Source organism: Urocitellus parryii, chromosome 4 (genome assembly GCF_045843805.1).
Source record: "Urocitellus parryii isolate mUroPar1 chromosome 4, mUroPar1.hap1, whole genome shotgun sequence".
NCBI lineage: Eukaryota > Metazoa > Chordata > Mammalia > Rodentia > Sciuridae > Urocitellus > Urocitellus parryii.
In genome coordinates this window covers 4,017,815-4,040,519 of record NC_135534.1, presented here as the reverse complement: position 1 = coordinate 4,040,519, position 22,705 = coordinate 4,017,815, and the positions used below count along the sequence as shown (strand labels likewise).

Here is a 22,705-nt window from a genome sequence, read left to right as displayed (position 1 = left end):
GTTGGGAGCTCAGTCCCCAGATTCACCTGTGGCCCTTGGAATGGGGCCTTGGAAGGTGGCCAGGGTTAGACGAGGTCACGAGGGTCGGGACCATGAGTGCTGAATGACAAGAGGGGACACCGGGCTGGCTCACCCTCTCTGTCCCACCTCGTGACATGGTGACACAGCACAAGGCCCTCCACCGATGCCCAGCAGGCCAGCTCCCCAGCCCTGAGCCTCCGGCCTGCAGAACTGAAGCGCAGCAGACCTCTGGGAACGGCCCGGTGCCGGGTGCTGCGCCACGGCGACAGCAGGCAGGCGAAGGTGGCCCCCGAGCTTCCGCGTAGCCGAGTGTGAGCACTGCCGTCCTCTGGGGCACACCTAGGCCTGGAGCTGCTGGCCACGTGGTCATTCTGGGTCCACCCAAGCTGCTGGCCCACGGCCCAGAGCCCCCACTGGCCTGGAGGGGTGGGTGTTCACTGCTCCCTTGGGAACTGCAGAGGGAGGGCCCAGCCCTTGATGGAGGCAGAGCTCACCAAACAGGGAGCTCCCCTGCCGGGCGGCACGACACTGGCTACAAATAACACCGGCCACCATGGTGCCAGCCAGAGGACACTTGCGTTCCCCGAGCCCAGTCTGTGCCAGGCAGCTTTGGGAGTTCGTGTGCATGAACTCACGCTGCGCTCAGTTTAGTGCAGTATTTCTGTCGGCTCCTTTTCCTACATGAGGAGGCTGAGGCACAGAGAGGGGCCTCACTTGCCTGTGGATGCACAGTGAGGGTCAGGCTGTGTCCCGGGCAGGTGGCTGCCTCAGCTTCTCCACTGGGACAGGAGCTGGTGACACAGTTCGGGCTGGGGTGGGGTGGGTGCTGGGTCACCCCCCAAAAAGCTAAGGTTAGCACTGATGGGGGCATCCCTGCAGGCTTCCTGGAGGAGGTGAGAGGAGGGGTCTTTCAATATCAAGAGAGGGTGGGTTTGGGGGAAGCCAAGCAAAAGTACCCATCTCCTCATTGGTCCCCTGTGTTATTCTAGAACTTTCTGTACAGCTGGCAGTATCCATTCATACTGCCTTGCAATGTTGGTTGCAATCCCCTGGCTTCAGGCCCAGCGGGATCTAGGTGCTCAGGAATTGCCCCAGAATCCCACTCACGTGACCCGAGTGCCGCGTCTGGGATCCCAGGACCTCGTGGGGCGGAGCCAGGAGGGTCGCAGGTTCAGGGCCAGCCTGGGCAACCTGGCCGGGAGGATACCCTGAGCTCTCCCCAGCGCCACGAGGGAAGGGAGACGCCCCGGAGCCAGCCACAAGGACAGTGGAGCACTGAGTGGCACCGTCCTGGATGGGTGGAGCCCAGGAGCAGGAAGCAGAGCCTAAGTGAGGGTGCGGTCACCCAGGGAACAGGTTCCTCCAGGGGACGAAGATGCTCCGGAACCCAGGGCGGCCGTGTCTGCGCAGCACCGAGGTCTGCTTAATGCCACCGGATCGTGACTTCAAAAGGGGAACGTGGTGGCTTTCTCGGCATGTTCTTCTGCCAGGACAGAAGAGGCAGGGCACGGAAACCAGGCACCCACGTGAGGAGACGGCGGCCATGGCCCCAGCCTGGCCGCTGCGCCCCTCGCAGCCCCGCCCCGCATCCCCGGCTCTGGTGACGTGATTTACACAAAGTAGTAGGAATCCGCGGTGCCGTGAGGGCAGGTGGCCACCCTCGCACAGGGGCAGAATCCATGCCACCTTCCTGGGAGGTCCTGGAGGAGGCCCCCCCCCGGGACCTCCTCGGAGTGCAGGGACATCGGGCAGCACCTGGACGGCACAAGGGCCTGCCCACTGGCTCCCTGGGCAGGTGATGGTCAGCTTCTCGGGCCCTGGGGCCCTGGCCCTGGAGGAGAGGAGGGGACTGCAGGGAGCCCCTCCCTCTCCAGCCTGCGAGGTCCCAGGGCCCCGCGGCCTCCTGCCGCCCTGGGTGTGACAGTTGGCGTCATCTATTTGATGACAGACTCACACCCAGGTCTGAGTCACACTGTGAGGTCCAGGGCGGAGTGGCCCAGGGCCGGAGAGCAGGGCCCTGCTGGGCACAGGCTCTGGCGAGACACTGACCAGCCAACCCACGAGTTCAATAAACTCCACGAGTGAGCGGCAGTGTGGTGACCAGCCCTGTCCCCAGCAGGGACGTGTGGCGGGGGGTTGTGCTGTTCAGGAAGGCGGCCAGCACAGGCTGGGGGGGTGACCGGGCCCAGGAGCCGTGGAGAGCACAGGGCAGAGAGCTGCGGGTGAGCCAGGACGGGCCCCAGGCAGGAAGGCAGCCAGGCCACGCTGGCGAGGGTGGCGCAGGGGGCGAGCCTGGCAGAGGCAGGGCCTTGGCACCCACGGGAGGGGACAACGAGCTCCCACAGAGACACGGCCTTCCTGTGGCCAGGGACACAACACAAGGCACAGGTGACGCACCAGTCCTGGAGGGACAGCAGAGCCCTGTGAGTGACCCACCAGGACCAACCTCCCAGCTGGCACACCCGGGGACAGAGACGGAGGGGCGGGGCCAGGGCGGGGCGCCCGGTGGCCATCCCTGGACTGCACATGGGGCAGGCTCCACCTCCACCACGGCCTCCCAGATCCTCGGCTCTGCCTCCTCCTCCCTCTACAGCGGGGGCCTGGACGTCAGCAGGTCACACACGGCCCTGCTGAAATGCCCAGGTCAGCAGAATGAGACCTCCCTGACCAGCTGGCCCGTCCTCTCCACCCTTCTTTCTCCTGCCCTTTCCTGGCATCTCCCAGGTCCCCCTCTGGCCTTGACCCTGACGGGCCTCTGCCTGTGGCTCCCTCTTCAAGGAACCATCCGGAACGCTCGGCTCTGGGTGGTGACCCTGGTGGGGTGCTGGAGGCAGGCACTGTGGGGAACTCCCAGGGGTCACAGCAGGGGTGACCCAGGCAGGGGAGGCAGACAGGGTGAGGTGAGTGTGGGCGCAGGGCCGTGGCCCCTCTGGGGCCCAGGGGGGTGGCCGGGTCAAGGTCTGGTCAAGGTTTGCTGGTGGGGCAGGCGTGCGTATCCACCACTCATATGAATGGCCTGCTTCTGCTGCTGGCCAGCCCTGGACATTGCGACCTCACCTTGGCCCCTGAGGGCAGGCACGGCCCTGTTCAGCTCCCTGACCCCTGGGTCCTGCCCAGGGCTGGCCAGAGGTGTGTGCAGAAGAGCTTGTTAGATGGCCCTGAGGGCCTGGGAGTGGCTGGTCCAGAGCCCAGGCAGCGAGCAGCTTCTAGAGCCCCTCCCCTTTCTATCCCACCTCTGCAGCTGGCAGTGCCCACCCCGGCTCCAGGGATGGCCAACTCCGCCAGCTAAAGCCCCTACAGGGCACTCAGCACGGCCTTCATCTGTCCACCCACTGGCTCATATCCCGAGACCCCCCAGCGACTAAAGGGCACCAGAGAGAAAGGAGTCCATGAGAGAGGAGTCTGCCCAGTGCAGCAGGAGGTGGGCAGAGCAGGAGGGAGGCAGATGGACAGGACTCCTCTCAGGGAGCCAACGGTGCCAGACACTGCCCGTGTGGAGATGCCCACTTCACTGCCCCCTGCAGCCCTGGCCCTGGGAGCCTGGGGCGTGTGCAGCCACAAACTTGGGGGACATGATGTCTGTAAGATATGCCCAAGGACCAGGACCACCCAGGCACTGGCCAGGCAGGGGTCATGGGTCAAGCTTTGGGGTCAGTCTAGACTCAGACGTCCCTGGGGCCCTGGGCAGCTACTCAACTCTGGCAAGTCTCCATTCATCATTGTGAGAGGGCGAGCTGTCACTCAGTCATGGGCCTCCATGCAGACAGGCCACGGCAGTGGACAGGGAGGACAGTGCAGGAGGGAGCGTGGAGAGCTGCCGGGAGGCTCCACTGCCCGGTTCTCTGCTTCAGCACCCGGGACAGGGCTGGTGCCTGGGGTTTCAGGACTCTGGACAGAGCCAGGGCCTGGGCGAGGCTCCGTCCCTGGACAGAGCCAGCTACCCTGGTCCATTTCCTACCCTCCTCTGTCCCTTATGGGCACTGAGCAGCCACACAGCTGTACCTTCTCAAACTGGCCGTGGGGCCCTCCCTGGGCCAGCCTTGGCCACGCCTCACCTGGGCCCTCTGCAGTCCTGCCCAGGGAACCTGGTGCCCACTGCGGCCCGTGGGTGAGGCAGCTCTGGTGAGCCCCGTCCTGACCCACCTCGGGGCATCGCCCTCTCTGCCCTGCCAGCACCTCCCGGGAGCTGCCCATCTGTGTTTCCCCTCTAGCCTGGCACCCAGTGGGCACCCAACTCTGCCGCAGGGGCGAGTGCCCAGAGTTCCAGAAATGACTTTCAGATCATCAGATGTGCGGAGTCTCGTGACGGCAGGGCCCGTGTGACGTGCTCCCCACACTCTGCTGCTTACAGGTACCACACTGGGGCCACCACGGAGCCACGTGAGCCAGCTCACACTCCAGGAGGAGGCAGAGCTGGACACAGACGCTGCCCGTGCCCTTGACAGAGGCTCCTCCCCGCCCCTCTGCAGCCGGGGGCAGTGCCATCTGCCAGTCCCACGGAGCCTGAGCACAGCAGCCCCGGTCCCCTGACGTGATTCTGAGTCTTTTTTTAGCCTGAAATTGAAATCACTGATGCTTCAAATTAGAACCCGGGACAGAGGAGCCAGGACTTGAGACCTGCCACAGCTGAGTGTCCACGTCCACCTTCTCAGCAGGACTCTGGGTGGCCTCTCGGCCCGAGCCACCTGCTTCCAGCCAATGTGGTAGGCAAAGAGCAGGATCCCTTGGTCCAGGAGGGCCGTGTGCAGAAAAGGGGTCAACTTCCAGGGTGTGCCGCGGCTCCCTCGGATCAGGGGCTCCTCCTGTCCCTGGAGGACACGGACCCCAGCACCGGGACCTCCGGGTGCCTGACTCCAAAGGCTGTGAGCCTCAGGGAGCGGACCCCAAAGGCATGGCTTGAAGCCCCAGAACTAGAAAGATTCCGCACTCAGAGGGACACGTGTGGCTTCACTTTGACATGAGACCAGCAAGACACTGGCCCTCAGAAGCCGAGCGTCCCTGGGAGCCCAGCTCAGGACCTGGCCACCGCCTGCCTCCCGGCCCCATCGGCTGGAGCTTCGTCTGGAACCTCGTGTTTGAGTCAGTGTTTTGCTGCTACGACCAAAAGCCCTGACAAGAAAAATCAGAGGAAAGTTGATTGTGGGTCTCGTGGTTTCAGAGATCTCAGTTCCTACATGGCTGGCTGCATGGCTCAGTGCCCGAGCCGGGGCAGGACACTCGGCAGCAGAGTGTGACCGAGGAAAGCCGCTCAGGACGTGGCACCAGGAAGCCAGAGAGAGAGAGACTTCACTTGCCAGACAGAACACATCACGCCCCAGTGCCACCTGCGCCAGCCCCCCTGCCTGCCTAGAGGTACCACCCAGTTAGCCCCTTCAGGGCGCCAATCTGTGGTCTGGTGAAGACTCTCCCAACCCCGTCACTTCAGTGCTCACCTCTCGCCTTGTCTCACTCGGGAGCTTTCGGGGGACATGTCACACTTAGTTATGGAATTGTCACGCGAAACCGTTTGAGTAAGATCCACAGGGCTTTTGGAGGATCTGGGGTTGGACTGAATTCCTCTGTTGGCCACTGGGACCCCCAACAGGGCACGTGACAGTCTCTCATGGTAACCCCAAAGGTAAGGTGGGGAGTGTGCGCCGTGAAGTGTGGCCGGCCGCTCAGCTGGAGGGTCCCGGCAGCCGAGAAGCCGCAGAGGCTCGGGCCTGGGCCCCTGGGTTTGCCATTGGAGGGTAAAATGGGCACTGGGAAGGGAATTCCAAGATTATCTAAAAGCCAGCCCTGTGCCAGAACAGAAGGACACAAGGTGGCGGGCACCCCAGGAGCAGAGGCTCCGTCCAAATCAGGAGGCCGCCTGCCAGGGCGTCAGGGCAGGGTCGGGAGCAGGTGCCCGCCCTGGCTGTCACTCTGCAGTGAGACGCCAGGGGCCACCACAGCCAGCGTGACCTCAGTGGCCAGGGCCCCGCTGTAGGTGGTGGCAGGGGTGGGTGCTCGAGTGGCCGCGGGAACAGTCATCTGTCATTATGGAAACTGACTATTATGTGCTCAGCTAGCGCTGCTCAGCCTCTCCTCTGAGTCAGACCTCAGCAACAGACACGCGGATCAACAGCGAGCACCCCGGGCCAGCCCCGAGCAGCACCGTGACCCGCGGCCTCCAGACGGAGAGCCTGGAGCCTCACATGGCTCATGGCAGGCGCCGGTGGTCCCCACCCCCCATTTCACCAACAGGGAAACCAAGACCCCAGCGAGTCCCCGCTGCGGAAGAACGTGGGCCAGGGCAGGCCGGGGGAGCTGGCCTTCACTTCCTTCCCTCCAGGTAACGGTGCGCGGTCCGACGGCTGGCAACTGGCCATCCCGCCAGCTGTGCTGGGGGCAGCGGTTGGGGCGAACCTGCCAGGGAGTCCCTCCTCCAGTTCCAGCTCAGGAAACACGACCCCTCGCGGCCTCTGAGGACAGCCCCGCGGCCTCCCTCTCAGCCTCCTCGTCCCTCTCAGCCTCCTCCCTCCAACACAGCCGATTAGGAAGCCGCTCGGCAGCATCTACCTCTAGTGCGAGTGTTTAATACGAGGAAAAGTAATTAGCAGCCCGAAGTGTGGCTTCCCGAGGACCAAGGGTATTGCCGCCTGCTTTAATTGCAAGGGAAAACCTATTTAGGGAAATTAACACAAAAACGAGAGGGGCCACTTCAGGGCCAAGGAAACAATCACAAAAACCGCAGGAGTCTGCTCAGCCCTGGGTGAGGCTGGCGGGAGGCCCCCGAACAAGACTCGCCCCTCCCCAGGGTGGACAGCCCCCCGGGAAAGATCTCCCCATTGATGAATGAACACCCGTCCCCCATGGGTGCTGAGGAGAGTCTGAGACAGCAGGGTCCGGAGACAGACGAGGGTGCAGCCCCTCTCCCAGGGGAGTGGTGGCAATACCCCGCGACCACCTCCCGTGGGGCCTGGGAGCTCCTTGGAGGAATCATTTCTAATGTCTGCCGGCCCCGGCCGCCCCTCGGTCCTGCTGCCCTGTGGTCACTGCCTGGCCGTCCGGGCTTCTCTGAGGGTGGATCCCAGAGGCCAGAGTCCCAGGCCCGCTCCATGGGTCCCGTTTCACACTGTCACGTTGATCTCTGCAGAGCGCACGGCAGCTCGTTCACCTGGCAACCCCAGGGTGTGGTCACCGGCAACAGCTCGAGTGAAGACAAAGTGCTGGCTGATTCCAAAGGAGCCCGGCTCCACCGTGGGGTCTCTTCTTCCCTTGGCCCCTTTATACGTCAGCACACGAGAGTCTCGGGGGCCTGTGAGCTGGGCCCGGAGACACTGCGTCAGCCGCCCTGGGTCGGGTCCCCACCCCTCCAGCCACAGCCGAGTGGCCACGACCCTGGGCAGGTCATCTGGCCTCAGTGTGCCTCCGTCCCCTCATGTGTAAGATGGTGCCCACAACGGAGGCCATCTGTGAGGACTGCTGTGGGCCAGAGGGCACAGAACAGGGCCGGGCAGGGACATCAGTGGCCACAAAGGACTGGGCCTCCTCTGATCCTGGTGGTCGGTGCTGTCTGCCCTTTGGACGATTTTTGAGATACAGGATGTGTTCTTTTTTTTTTTTTTTTGGTGTGGGGAATTGAACTCAGGGGCACTGGACCACTGAGCCACATCCCAGCCCTATTTTGAATTTCATTTAGAGGCAGAGTCTCACTGAGTTGCTTAGCGCCTCGTTTTTGCTGAGGCTGGCTTTGAGCTCGCGATCCTCCTGCCTCGGCCTCCTGAGCCCCTGGGACCACAGGCGTGGGCCACTGCCTCTGGAGAGATCCAGGCTGTTCTATTAGGAAGGTACTCAAGGAAAGGATTAAGTGTCCAAGCGGGGTGTGGAAGGACAGCTGATCCTACACCAGGCTATCGCGGTTTCTGGGTCTACGTGGGACCCGGAGACTGGATGGAAGGCCAGGGGACCAGGTTCAAGATGCCAACTCGCAAGGCCAGCAGTGGTCACCCTGCCTGCCCCCGGGGCCCAGCAACACTCTAGCACCCAGACCTGGAAGCCTGGGCTCCCATCTCATGGTTCTGAGCCAGTAGGTGGCTGGGGCCTAGGTGACTCTGTACCCAGCCACAGCAGCAGGACGAGTCTGACTGCAGCCCTGCAGGATGGAGGGACAGCCCGACCCCCACCCGAGAGCCCTCCGCATCCTCCTGAGGACTCCCGTAAACTTGCCCCATCCAGTGGAGCCGGTTGGCTCCCATGACGACCTCCAAGAGACAGCTGCAATCGGCCCCAGAGCCAGCGCCTCCTGGAAGCTCGGGTTCCGGTCCCTGCAAGCTCTGCCCACTGAGAACACCAGTGTGGGCAGTGTCCCGTTGTCCCCAAGGGCCAGGGCCTTTCCTGGCGGGTGGTGTCCCTGCCTGTACATCTGACCTGCAGGACAGAACTTGCCCTGCTCCCCTGCAGCCTCCCAAGCCTCCGGTCCCTCTCCTGGGGGGGCTGCCACCTCCCACTACTGCCAGGAGAGCCAGGGCACCGCCCTCAGGGGCTGCAGCAGGGAGCAGCCATCCCCCAGGTCGCGGCCCCAGCCCCCACCCCTGCCAGATGGCCCGGGCCACCTCTGAACCTCTGCTTGTACTAAGATGCCCTGGTTTCCTCGTCATTATTCCCCAAACGATATCAGATGACAACCACCGACCAAGTGTTCATGTTGCGTGAGGCGTCGCGCAGCCCGGGGACAACTGGTAGTGCACGGGGAGGCACCTCGGTCACGGGCAGACACACGCCGTTCACGTGTGAGCACACCCTGCTGTTCCACACGTGGGACTGGAGCATCCCCTGGGGTCCTGGGGCCCGCCCGAGGACAGGGACAGAAGATCACACACAGCCCTGCAGGGCCACTGGACCGCTGTGACCAGACGTCCTCACCCACGGACGCACGCACCCTCCTCATCTGAGAGCGAGTTCAGGGAGCGCACACGGACACCGTCTGTCCCTCGTGATCCCCAACCTGATGGTAGCCAGTCGCAGGGAATTCACCCCAAACTTTGATTTAGGTGGTGGTGGGAGTGGGGATCAAAAACCCCCCAAAACAAAAGAACGGATTTCCCCAGGCCTTCGCGGGGAGACAGTGAGCCCAAGGCAATCAGGCACGACGGGAGGCTTGGTGACGGGTCCAGTGCCCAGCACGGTGATGGGGTCAGGGCGGGCTGACAAAGTTAGAGGACAGAAAATGGAGTTCCGTGGGCGCAGGGGACTTTGAAAGCCGCCGCTGTCTTCAGAGGAGGCCGCTTGGCCCGTGGTTCAGACCTCAGCATGCGCTTTACAGAGGAAATAAAAAATCTGACATACTTTCGAGGCTCTTTCAAGCAACAGAGGGAAGAGCAGGTTTGCCAAGGGACACGGGGGACAAGGACCTGCCTGATCGAGAGCTCAGAAATGCCACCGACTCTAGGGGTGGCCTCAGGCCAAGGCGGACCTTCGCTGGGACGCATGAGGCTATTTCAGACAATCCCCCCAAGGTCGGAGCTTCTGCTGCAAATGTAGAAGATTGTCTGCTGGGGACCACACCTCGGGGGACGAGGTGCCCTGTGGCCAAGTCCAGGGGCCAGGAGGCTGCGGCAGGGGACCCCTGCTCACCCGCCGGCACCCAAGGGGGAAGAGGACCGGAAGGAGGCGGGTCCCTCTAGGGGACCGGCCCCTGTACCCTGCCAACCCCGTCAGTGCTCAGGCTGCAGTGACCAGTGGGGACTGGGCCAAGGAGGCCAGGTCTGCCTTAGGTCCCGGGGGACTCGTAGCTCCGACACAGCCCTGATGTGCCTCAGGGCCAGCTGTTCCTAGAATCCTGGAATCCGGAGGTGCCCCCAGGAGACCTGCTCAGAACGGCAGGGGGGCAGGGGCGTTTGCATGAAGGAGGTGAAGGCGACACCAAGGGGCTTGAGAAGGAGCCCCAGGAGGCATCAGCCCAGCAGGATGGCCCCCTCCGGGCCCTGGGGCTGGGTCCAGGCCCAGCAACGCCCCCCCCCCCCCAGCCACCAGGCCGGGCTGCCGCGGCTCCGCCTCAGCAGACCAGGTTTCTTTGATGGAGGAAACAATCCCAGGAGCCAAACAACGGCGGGAAGCTCCTGCCCTTGCAGCTCCGTTCATCACTGAAAACCCAGAGCCGCACCAGCGCTACGCACAGGCTCACCATTCACAGACCCGCCCCGCCCGCGCCCAGGCCACGCCTCCCCTCACAGGAAGGGGATTTACATCACAACTGCATCCTACAGAAGATGATTCAACCCAGGCCTGCGCTTCAGGAGGGTCACAAACCCAGGGAACTGGGGAGCCGCCAAGGGGCCTCGACCGCCCCAGCTCCCAGGGGCCACAGTTAGTGCACTCCTACCACGGCCAGGCTCTGGGGGTCCAGGATGACCAGAGGACACTCCTCTCCACCTGGCCTGGCCCCGCCGTTTCTGCTCTGGGTTCCCGTCAGCCTCGCAGGGTCTTGGGAAGGCTACAGGGATCCGGAGCAGAGTCCCGGCTGGCCCGGCAGTCGGTCCCAAGATCAGGCATCACGCAGGGAAACGGCTTCAGGGGGCTCTGGCGCCAGGGTGGACGTGTGCTACCACCAGTGGCGGGTCCCCCACGTGGCGGGCAGGCCTCGTACCCGCCTCTCCCACCCACGGTGGCTCTCTGATCCAGGTGAGCAGGGCTCAGGTTTAACACCGGGGGACACCTAAGAGATGGGCCCTCCCACCGAGGGCCATCCAAGTCCACCCAACCCGTTGACCATGACCCTTTCCAACCGAGGACACATCCTTGTGTTCTCCAGAAGAGCAGCACGTCCCTCCAGGTGGAATGGAAAGCAACACTGAAATCTCTCAGAGGCAGGGCTCGGACACACTAGGGACTCGACACCCCACACGGACCTGCGGGTTCGCGGGCGGGGGCCGCCCACCAGGGGCATTCTTCAAAGTGCGCCTCTGAAAGGAGGAGCTGTTTCCCAACTTCCGGGCGCACGGGCTCCTCCCGGGCTGTCAACTCCAGACACCCTCTCGCCACGCTCCTTGGTCTTTGAGGACCAACGTCCATCCAACAACCGTAAATCCATCGACTTCTCAGCCATAGACCACAGGCCCTGCCGACCTCCCTGGACACAGCTCCACACAACTGAGCCACCCAGGGATCCACAGCACACGTCCCCAACGTCACGGCAGCCGCTAGCTTCTACAAAGACGAGCGTTCCACATTCACTTCCAACGACTCCCAGCCGGAGCCCCAAAGGCAGCCCCGACACAGGGCCACAGGTGGAGGCAGCCCCCAGGGTGGCCGCTCCAGGGCACCCGACTGCGCCTGCCGTGGGCCTCCTCACGGCCCTCTCCCCACGGAGAGTCGGCGCTCTCCCCAAACCAGAAGGCGCAGACAGCGAGTTCCTACCTCGATCAGGAAGTCCCCGGTCCTCAGCCCGGCCTGCCAGGCCACCCCGCCTTCGTCCACGGACTCCAGGTACTGCAGGGCCGGGAAGGCCGGTGTTGGCGTGAACTCCTCAATGGGGGTGTCGGCTGGGAAAACAAGAGGCACCGGTCACCAGCTGAGCCCCACGCCCTGCCCGCTGCCCCAGGGACCCTGGTGGGGAGGGTCCCGCATCCAGGGTGGTCCCCGCCCACTCTCCTGGGGGAAGGGCTGGAGCCTCGGGCCTGGGCCAACGCCAGCCGGGGCCGTGGCGCCAACTGCACGAGGGCGCCTCCACCATGTTCCTGGGCCTCCCCGCCGGAGCCACAGCAGAGCGTGCTTTGCGGTACATGTCTACACGCCTGTCATTTTCTTTAAAGCGCCAGTGACTAAACATTTTCAGTTCTAAAAATGGAAAAGTTCCTCCCCTACCACAGGGCGCTGAGAAACTCCGCTCAGAGGCACTTGCCAATTTCACGTCTACGCAGACTCGCGGGCCAGGGCCTGCGTCGCGGAACCCGGGTGCAACAGAAGGCTGACCCTGGGGGGGCGGGAGGGGGCTGCAGATTTGGAATCTGCTGGTCAGCCCTCTCCAGGGGGAGCCTGGCTCTGGGTGACCACTGTGTGTGGCCATGGCACAGGAGGGCCGGGCCTCGGCCTTCAGCAGAGCAAGGCTGGGTGTCTGGGGCCCACACAGCTGCCCCGTGGAACTCGAGGGCAAGAGGAGGACTCTCCTGGCCGTCAGGAGGGGCGGGGGCGGGCAGAGGCCCAGGAAGACGTCCGGGCAGGGGGAGGGGACGCCCGCAGCCGGCAGGACACGCACATGGGAAGAGTCAGCCTCCCTCTGCACAGACCTCTGTGGGCCGCCTGCGCCCACAGCAGGTGGGCAGCCAGCAGGGAGGAGGCGCCCTGGGCTCAGTGGGGCCCAGCAGGGCAGCGCGGCTGGCTCCGGGTGAAACTTCCCCCTGGCTGAGCCACACACACGGTGGGCAGACGTCTCCTCTCGTGGGGGGTGCCATTTTGTCTGAGTTTGGAAGGGAAGTCCCCTACTTCCCAGGGCAGGTGGTGGCTGCGCCCCCAGGGACCGCATCCCGGAGCCTCCCACCACAGGCCCAGGGTGTGTGTGCTACCAGCTGGGTCCACGGCCCAGCGGACCATCTTGCCACCTTCCCTTGGCAAAGTCACCTTAGAGACAAGCACACAGATGCCTGCCGCCCTTGGAGCTGAAGCCACTTCCAGACAGTGGGGCTGGTGACCGTGTGCCGGAGCCCAGGAGCTCGGAACAGCCCCAGCGTGGCCGCACTGAAGCATGGCACACGGCAGCTGATCCCCCATGATGGGGAGGACGGTGGGGGAGGGAGGGAGAAGGAGCCCTTCGGAGCAATATCATCGTGTCTAGAAAATTCAGAATATGCCTGAAGGAGCCGTGTTTTCGGGGAAGGCGGCATGCTGAACAGCACTGTTGTCTAGCAACCGAGCGCCCGGGCAAGGCTGCTCGGGGCTCTCCCCGAGCCGGGCACGGTCTCCACACAGGCGCACACACACATGCAGAGGGACCCGCACTCTTACCTTTCGCCCCTCGGAGCACGAACCCGAAGCCCTCATTGTCCTTCTTCTGCAGGACCACCGTCTTGTCCTCGATGATGCAGTCACTGTAGAGAGAATTCCGGGGACAGCGACCATTATTGTAACCCATCATCATCACGGTGGCTGCCCCTCCGCCGGGGACGCTCATCATCACAGCCAATTAATCACCCAGCTCGCCGCCGGATCCAGGCAGCATGGAGGAGACTGGGCGGCCGCGAGGTGCAGGAGGAGCTGGGGGGGCTGCCGGGATAGGCGAGCGGGGCACAATGGGATGTGGGGGGGGCGGGCGGCGCAGGAGCCAGGGGGGAGGACTCATGCATGCTGGAGCCGCTGCCCGGCTGCAGAGCGGGCTGGCTCCAGGCGCCCGGGGGCTGGCCAGGACACCGCCGCCCAGAGCGAAGAAAGTAAGTGGCCCGGGAGGCGGCGGCGGCGGCAGGGACAGCGGGTGGTACAGGAGCTCCCCCGGCCCGCCTCGGCCTGACGCATCTTCCAGGGACGCGGAGGAGACAGCCCGAGAGCCGGGGCGGCGGTCCTGCTTGGCTTTCTCTGGAAGGGGCTTGAAAGGCAGGCGCCCCTGCTCCGCGCTCGCGAGCCGCCGCGGCAGGCACGAGACGCAGGACCTGTGCCTTCCTCCGCGCCCCGCCCTCTCCGTCCTAGGGAATGCGGTGTGTGGCAGGAGCCCCCACAGTCATCTGACGAGCCCACTGTGCGGCCGGCGGCCGCCTGGGCGTCATCCCGCGCAGGGGAGCCGCAGCTGGGCGGGAGGCAGGCGGGAGCAGCCAGCGCGGTGCCTCCCGAGGCCAGCGAGGGACTTCCGAGGCCAGCGGGGGAGGGGCTCCGGCCAGAGGAGCCGGGCCACTTGGGTCACGGCGACGCCTCTGCGGGCAGGGGCTCCTCCGAGGAGAGTGGGTGGCCAGGGACGGAGGCACGGGCAGGCGGCTACCCTGCGGCAAGGACCTGAGCCGCGCTGTCCCCTGAAGGCATGGCATCTCTCTCCTCAGAGACGCCAAGGAGCCCAACTTCGGTTACCTGCCAAAGCCCCCTCTCACTCACACGGCACTCTGCCGCGCGCAGTCCACCCCCAGGCGCGCGGGCGGAGGACAGAAGTGAGCCGCCCTCCGGGCCCACTGCCGCCCTCCCCGCCTCCTGGTGGCCTGCTGAGGGGGAGGGAGAGAGGTACCCACATCCCACCAGGACCCAGCGGTGGCCGGAAGTCAGTCAGGAGCCAGGAAGGCCCTGCCCAGGGAAGCAGAGGGGAGGGAGGGAGGGGGGAGGCAGGCCAGGGCCAGGGGCAGCAGGGGACAGGGCACCAGGACAGAGGCCCAGACAGAGAGGGCTGCAGACGCCCTGGGAGGCGCTGGCCAACGGTAGAGGTCCCTGTGAGTGGGGGCAGCTGGGCTGGCCTAGGCTTGTACCTACAGACAGGGCAAGCCCTGGTGTCCAGCACAGCCACCCGGACAGGGCGGCCCTGGAGGAGGAGGGAGGGGCAGGCAGCAGCCCCTCCGCCCCCGTCAACAGGGGAGGCCAGTGAGGTTCTGATTGGCGGGGGACACAGCCGGAGGGGGCACCGGCCCTAGCGGCACAGGCGGGTGGTGGGGATGCACTAGGAAGGCCCCATGGTCCCGGGACGGGCCACCAGGGCACGGGGATGGGGGCGGGGTGCACCAAGCAACCTAGGGGCTGGCCGTGGGTCGGGGGCCCTGGCAGCAGGTCCAGCCCCAGCTCCTGCTCTGCCGCTGCCCAGCCGGCCAGCACAGGGAACCCCGCGCAGGGCCTCTGCCCCCGAGGCCCCTGGCTGGCTCAGGGCCACCAGGCAGGGCCTGCGGCCGGCCCGAGGGACAGGGCTCTGGGCGCCCGTTCCCTCTGAGCGATTTCCCAGGTCAGGGGCTCCCTCAACCTGAAGGGTGACCCCCCAGGGTGCCCCGCCCATGGCCCCGCCTGCCCTGGGGACAGGTGGACCCACCTTGTGTCCAGACACAGACACAGGCTGGCGGATGCCACCCACGGCCGAGCGGTGCCCAAACCCTGCCAGGCCCCAGCAGCCTGTGTCACCTCCTGCCAGCTGCCCCTCGGTGGGGACCCACTCTGGCCAACAGGCCACCTGGACCTCTGTTGACTGTCTCCCTGACCACCCAGGGGCAAGGTGCGTCCTGGCATGGTGGCCGCTCTGACTGAAGGCCACTCCACCTCCAGGGCCCCAGCTCCGCTCTGAGGAGGACGGCGCAGGCCCTGTGCCCTCCTGCAGTGCGGCAGCCCTCGGGAACGCCGTCCACCAGTGAGGACCAGGCGCGGGGCGCCGGCCCCCTCCTCGACCCCTGGGACCCCTCCCACCTCGCCACACCCACCTGGAGCCCTCTGGGCCCTCCCAACCCACCTAAGACCTTTCCAGCCCACACTGGCCACTGTGCTGCCCAGACTGTGACGGCTCCGACCGGTCACCCGGGCCAAGCCAGGGCCAGCCCTACGGCCTCTGACGGGATGGACTGCCCTGACCTGACAGGTCTTCATGGCCCTCGCTAGGCCTGGGCTCACTGCCGCCTGGGAGAGGGCCTGAGACCCTGGAGCAGCAGGGGACACCCTTGGGCAGCCCATCGCTGGCCGGTGCCGCGGCAGCACCCCACGCACTCTGTGCTGGGACCCAGGAGCAAATGTCCCCTGGCCCCAGGTGGCTTGAGCTCGTGACGGACCCACGTGGGCCCAGAGGTGAGGCAGGAGGGGCTGAAGCCGGTCAGGGGCCGAGCAGAAAGCAGAGGGGAGGTGGCCACAGGGCACAAAGGGGCCAGCACAACCTGGTCCTGGGCAGCCCCAGGGCAGGTGCAGGGCAGCACGGCCGAGCACCTGCTGCCTGCAGCTGCCTCAGTCCAGGAAGCCAGACCCCAGGCCTCGGGGACTTGTAAACGACAACGCCTGAGAAGCAACTGGGAGAGGGGTGACGTGGCCTCCGGTGGCACGGCAGCCCTGTGCGCCCCATGAGGAGGCCCCACACTCAACCTCAGCAAAGAACCCCAGTCCTTCCTCCTGCTGGCCACTGAGTCCAGAGCCTGTCCCCATGACGGCTGTGGCCACAACAGGACGCTGTGGCTTTAAGACCTGTCTCCACGTGCTGCCCCTCGAACTGTGCTGAACCTAGGAGCCCCAGCCGGCGCCTCCCTCAGCCCCAGCCCTGCGCCAGCAGCCCCTCTCCAGACACAGGCAGCCCCAGCACCAGACCCAGGCCTGCACATGCCCACGCTGCTCCTGGGCAGGCCTGGCCCACGCCTTGGCTGGGCCCTCCCAACCCACCGAGGGCCACACATCTGCAGTAGCCCCTGTAGGCACCTGGGGCACAAATGTGGTGCCCGTTCCCCTCTAAATCTCAGTTACAGCCTCTCCCGGGCATGTTGACTGGACAAGGGGGGAGCCTATGGCTTCTCCTCAGGGTGTTTTCTGAGCAGGGCTGGAGGGCCTGCAGCATGCCCCCAGACACAGCCTCTTTTGCCAACTCCTGCCTGCGGTGGGAGCTGTGGAAGGAGACATGATGGGCAGCCAGCCCTGCCAAGTACAGCTGCGCAGGTTGTACACTTCTGCAGCCCAGCCATGGGGCACGGGCAGGGTCTTGAGGAAGGAGGAGGCTCCTGTCCCTAGTTCACCAGGGTGTCCCACAGGCCACCAGCTGCTTGGAAATGAAGGAGGTGTCTCCACAGGAATCACTGACCCCGTGTGCCGCCCAGCAGTCCCACCTGCGCCACACGAAGAGCTGGCTGAGGGCCACAGGAGAGCCTGGAGCTCAGGGTGCTCGCCCCGGCCATGCCTGGAGGTGCTCCTCCCCTGCCCCGTGGGCCACAGGTGGCCCAGCGTCAGGTGGCTTTTGGTGGTGGCCTGGGTTCACTTCCTCCAAGCCGGGTGCCACGCAGGCCCGGGGAAGGCGGCCCTTGGCCGGGTCCCGGAGAGGTGCCAGAGATGACAGCTGGCGTTTAGGATCCGCCAGCCTCTGAGCACGCTCCCTTGGCAGTGGCACCTGGTCCTGCAGAAGGTGTGACTCAGAGCCACAGGAAGCCAGGCCTGAGCCAGCCCGGGCAGGAGAGGGGACCTGGGTGGCCGGCCGCCCTGGGAAGCTGGATTCTGAATTCAGGGTTTGCTGCGCTGACCGATGGCTTCCCCTGCCACTCAGATCCAGGGCGGCGGTGGAGGACCCGGGGGGCCGGGCGGCTCCTACAGCCAGGCTCAGAGGCCCGGTCACCTTGGAGCTCCACAGAGGCTGCTGGTGGCCGGGCCAGACAGCCGCCCGCGGCACTGGGATGTGCAGGCAGAGGACAGAGGGCGTCCGGGCAGGAGCGGGCCAGGCCCTGGGAGAGGCCGAGCGCTGGGGCTGGTGTGGGCGGGTGCGGTGCCGGTGACCTGCAGCGTCCCGTGGGTGGCAGGTTTTAGGCCACCACTTGCAGGGGGTGTGGGGCCCGGCCTGGGCTTTGCAGGGGCTCTTTACCTTGGTGTTCTGCTGGCTCTGGGCTGGGGACGAGGCTGTCACAGAGCAGAGTGGCTCTGTCCTATCAGAGGGTGCTGGGCGAGGCCCACAGAGGTGGGTAGGCGGGGCGCCTGCGGGGGCCAGGAGGACTCCCCCGGGCAGGCATGGGGGACGGAAGCCCCTCTAGGTCCTCCTGAGTCCCCCCCCCCCCACGCAGGGCTGGAGGGACAGAGGCTGGGGCACTACTAGACAGAGGGGTCTCCAGGGAGCCGTGGCAACCGATGGCCTGGAAACTAATGGGCTCTGCCAATCAGGAGGGTGGGGATGGGCAGCTCTTCTGCAGGGCACCAGGGTGAGGAGTGGGCCCCACAGGTGTCCCTGGCCCTTTGGCTGCCAGCACCAGCCCGGGTTGCTGTCGGGGAGCGGCCTGCAGGCTGTAGGGCTGGACAGAGGGCTGCTCCGCGGGGAGCAGCGGCCGGCTTATCCCTGGAAAGACAGGCAGGCTGCCCGCAGACAGGAGGGGCTCCCGGGCACCCGCCATTGGCCGCTGAGCCGAGGGCTAGACCACACAGGCTGCCTCTCCCAGTGTCCCGCATCCTGCTTCCTGGGGCGCTCCCTGGCGTTGCCCTCCCTGCCGTCATTCACAGGGGAAGGGAAATCGATGGCCGTCCTTCCTGTGCTCTGAGACAGCCGGAGAAGGCTGCTCCGGAGCTGGGGCTGTCTCGTGCGGAGGTGACGAGTGTGGGCCACTGGTCAGGAGTGGCTGTCATCAACGGGCAGGGGACGAAGCCCACCACCCTTCCCCTGGGGCGGGCCGTGTTCCCCCTCGCTGCCCCCACGATGGCTCCACACATTTCCCTAATGGAAAAACGAAGAACCTCACTCAGATGAAATCGTGATCAATCACCCTCCAGCGTGCCCACCTGCCAAGCCCTGCGGCGCAGAGACACAGGTGTGGCCAGGGCCCGCCAGACATCGGAGGCCACTGGCCCTGCCTGCTGAGGTGTGGCCCGAGAGGAGCTCAGCCACGGGGCACCGCAGTCCTGGGGCTCAGCTGCCCAGACCCACCTGTGGCCCAGCTGCGCCAGGGGCCTCACCCCGGGTCAGCACCCTCGTCGGCACAGGTGGACACAGGCCTGGACACGTAGGGTGAGAAGAGGCTTGGGGACAGGTCCAGGCTCAAGCCCTGGCTCACTGCAGAACCAGGCGACAGGCCTTGGAAGGGTGGGCGTGGCGGGCACCACGGGACCCGGCTGTGGAAGCGGAATGCGGAAACCAGATGGTTCCCCTTTCTCCTTTTCCTTCTTGGCACTCAGCCTGGCCAGGGCCACTCCACCACTGGGCCACCTCCTCCTTTTGGTTTTTTATTTTGAGACAAGGTCTTACTGAGTTGCTGAGGCTGGCCTCCTGCCTCAGCCTCCTGCTTCAGCCTCCCAAGGCGCTGGCATCGCGAGTGTGGCCACGGCCCCCCAGCAAACTGATCAGACCCTCTGTTCCCAGGCGGGACTCTCCTGTGGGAATCAGCAGGGCACCCCAGGTGCACGTGGAGCACGAGGACGAGGACGTCCCCCCACGCTGTCTCCCAGGCAGAGGCCCCTCAGCACCGGGCCATGAGCAGGCTGGAGGGAGAGACGGCTGGACGCCACATTCCAGAGCTCACAGGACCCAGGTGCGTCCAGGGCTGCCCTCCTGAGCGTCAGCTGAAGGGCGTGGCTGGAAGGTGGACGCACCTGTGTGAGGGAGAGGGCCCCGAGCTGCAGACCCAGGAAAGGGCCAGCTGCTCACGCCAGCGGCACCAGAGCACCAGGTGGCCCAGCCCCAGGAGGGGTCCTAAAGCTCACCGTCCCTCCCCCACAGCTGGCCTGTCTGCAAGGGCCACCACCACAGAGTCCAGGCAAAGCTGGCATCTGCACGTCCCTTCGGGACACCCCCTGCCCACCTTCCAGTGGGGAGAGGGCTGCTGCTGTCCCCTCTGAATTCACTTTTGTCACAGAAAACTTGACCCAGAGTGTCTCTCCCACTTAAAATACCGCAACAGATTTCCACCACGATTGGAAATAAAATCAGTCTACGCCCCCATGGCTAAGACCCTTTGTGATGAGACCCATGCCTGGCTCCCTCTCCTCCAGCCTTGTGCTGCCTCGTCACCCCCCGGCAGGCCACATGCTCTCTGCACAGGGCTGTGTGGTGCTCTTCAGGCCCCAGGACCTGCCTGGTGACGGCATCCCTCCTCTGTGTCCCAGGCTGTCCAGCCACAGCCTGACCCTGCCCTGAGTCCCTGCAGCTGGGACAGGGCCACCACCAGGCCGGGGCCGAGGAAGGGAAAGTTCTGCTCTGACTGGTCCTGGCTCTGGGCCCAACTGTCCTGGGCCTGGGCAGCCCTCCCCCTCGCAGCGAGCGCCCGCTGTCTGACCACGTGCTTCCACCGCTCACAGACCCGGTGAGTGACAGGCAGCTGGACACAGCGCAGCGGGTGCAGACCCACTGTTCCATGTGCCCGGGACACGGGGCTTTCCACTTCAAAACCAGGACGGACGGGACTCGGGATGAGTGGGCTCCCCCAGGGCCACCCCCTGGGAGGGGGGGCAGCCCCCCGGCCCTGACCAGCCCCCCCAGGAGGGAGCCTGAGACCCCCCCCGGGCAGGCGGGCAGTTGGCACGGCCAGGACGGAAGGGAGAGGGTTTGCCAGGGCTGCCCAGCGTGGTCAGGGCAGGTCCACCCTGTGTGGAGTGTCCTCAGGAAGAGACGCCTGGCGTTGGCGGTGGGTGCGGGAAGGCTGTCCGCCTGCTCCTCCCGCCAATGAGAACAACAGGCCCCGCCTGCCCGTCTGTCCACAGGACGGGCCCCCAGCTCCTCGCACAAGGCCAGGCCCACCCCTCTGGTGCGTGCCCGAGGCCAGAGCTGGGCCTCTCCCGGGGACTCAGACCCGTATGGACTCAGCTGCAGCCCAGGCTTGGAGAGGGGCAGCTCTGGGCTGGGCTCTCCCTGACCTGCAGCTCCCCCAGGGCCACCAGCCTGGAACCTCGGACTGTCTCAAGGGGAGGCCAAGAGGAGCCTGGCCAGAGGGGAGGGCCTGGCTGCTGCCCCATCCACCCCCGGGTCCACTCCCTCTACCTAAGGGCCGAGGTTAGGTAAGAGGTCAGTGTCACCGCGCGGCTACGATCCAGAGGGACACGTTCCAGCCGGGGCGTCTGAGCAAGGTGTTTGAAAGGGCCCTAATCGCTTCCGACGACCCACGGGGATATTTCTGTGAAGACGAGAGCAAACACCCAGCTGTGCGGGCACACTGGTCCCCGTCACACACTCGCCCGCCTGGCTGGGCCAGGAGGACGTGCAGGCGCAAGGACAGGCTGTGCCAATAAAGCTTTATTGACAAAAGCGGGCTAGAGGCCTGGCTTGGCCCTCGGCCGCTGTTTACAAAAATGTGGCCTGAGTGTCCCAAAGACACTTCTGCAACACCACAGCACGCGCCGTGGCACTCCCGCGCACACCAGGTGCCGAGGCACACTCCTGCGCACACTAGGCGCCCTGGCACACTCCTGCACACACTAGGCGCCCTGGCACACTCCTGCACACACTAGGCGCCCTGGCACACTCCTGCACTCACTAGGCGCCCTGGCACACTCCTGCACACACTAGGCGCCCTGGCTCTCTGCGCACACTAGGCGCCCTGGCACACTCCTGCACTCACTAGGCGCCCTGGCTCTCTGCGCACACTCAGGCTGGAGAGCCTCCTCCTGTAGGAGCCGTGGCCCGTGCCTGCGCCCAGGTGCCTGGCTGAGCACCGCTGCCTGGGAGCAGCCCCGAGCCCCTGCACAAACCAGCTCTTCTCTGCCCCAGAAAGGCCCCTGCTGTTCCAGGTCCCCAAGGGCCTGCCCCTGAACAGACGCTCCCCCAAAGAAGTGGCCCCCCGTGGAAGCCCCGGTCACCCACAGCACAGTCCATCAGGACCAGCTCGTCCTGAGCTGGCAGGACCTTGGCAGCCTCTCGCTGTCCGAGTCCCCACCCTGACCACTGCGGCAGGGGAGCGCCTGGCTTCTCCCCGAGGAGGACACCGTGTGGGAGCAAGAGCTGGTCCCTGCTCCACGCCACTGTCCCTCAGGAGGCCGCAGCCCAGTGGCTCCTTCCGCTCTCTGGAGCCACAGCTGCCACTCAAAGTGGGGTGGGGACGGAGCTGGGTGCACGGACGCCTCCTCCATCAAGACGTGGCCGCCCCTGGCCAGGCTGCCGAGGGGCCGCTTCCCGGGGTCCAGCCCAGCCTGCTCCTGGCCCTGATTTTTTCAGTTCTCCCGGATCCCCGAATCGTCCTCCTCACTGCTCTTGTGAAAGCCTGAGTCCAGGAGGGGCCAGCCGGCCGGAGCCTTCTGCCCTCCTTCTCCTCCTGCCCCCAACTCGACACACTCCCCGTAACCGGGGTCTAATCCAGGCAGATTTCAATAGAAACATGCACCTCAGAACCCCCCCCCCACACCCGCAGGGCTGAGGACAGGGGCCGGCCAGCTGCAGTGACCGCAGGGTTTGTCTGTGCCCAAACAGACAGCCCAGACCACGGGCGGTCACTGCCAACCGCGTGACCTCACCCCAGACGCACCGCCGTGAGACCCCCGCTCCGGTTTCCCACTCACACATCAGACTTCAGACTTCAGGGGGTGGTCACCCCCTGCCCTCCCACTTCCACACCAGGGAGCCATAGCTCAGAGAGGTCAGTCAGGGGCCGGCTCTCGCCAGCTTCTGGCCCTCCCCCCTGCCCTGGTAATGGAGGCGCCAGGACCCACCTGCTCGCTCCCCACAGCTGGCACCAGGGCTGCGTGTCCCAGGGCAGGGGAGAGGGGGCCAGGCTGGGCTTGGCTCTGCCTGCTGCAGTGAGTGGCCACCATCCCATCAGTCTGTCCTGTCCACTCACAGCACCCGTGACCGACTGAAAAGGTCCCCACACGATCTGGGGCGTCCTCCATGATGGGAGCATGGGAGGCTGGGACCCATCTCCTGCTGACCCTGCCCCCCAGGGCCTGAAGCAGTGCCCAGAACACAAAGCCTCAGTGACAGAGGCTGCCCGCCCACACAGCTGTCCCCTCCTCTGGTGGCCTCTGACCTTCTGTGGGTGGATCCGAACAGGCCCACCTCCCAGGCCCTGGACACCCCTGCCAGGGCCTGTGGCAGTCTGTCCCCAAGTCCACGGGGCCCGGGGTGTGCCTGCACCTCGGGGCTCACAGCCCAGGCCGGCCCTGTGACAACTACAGCCCAGGCCTTAGCGAGAGCCTG

The 22,705-nt window shown here is 65.6% G+C and overlaps 1 protein-coding gene across 3 annotated transcripts in view; it reads right to left on the bottom strand.

Annotated features, from left to right (window-relative positions):
* Shank2 (SH3 and multiple ankyrin repeat domains 2) overlaps positions 1-22,705 on the bottom strand; it is a 198,270-nt gene that overhangs the window by 89,453 nt on the left and 86,112 nt on the right. For all 3 annotated transcript variants that reach the window (XM_026414152.2, XM_077797377.1, XM_077797378.1), the window contains exons 6-7: positions 12,985-13,067; positions 11,401-11,525 (exon numbers count right to left, since the gene is read on the bottom strand). In XM_026414152.2, coding sequence (XP_026269937.2) covers positions 11,401-11,525; positions 12,985-13,067 — 208 coding nt within the window. The remainder of the gene's footprint in view (positions 1-11,400; positions 11,526-12,984; positions 13,068-22,705) is intronic.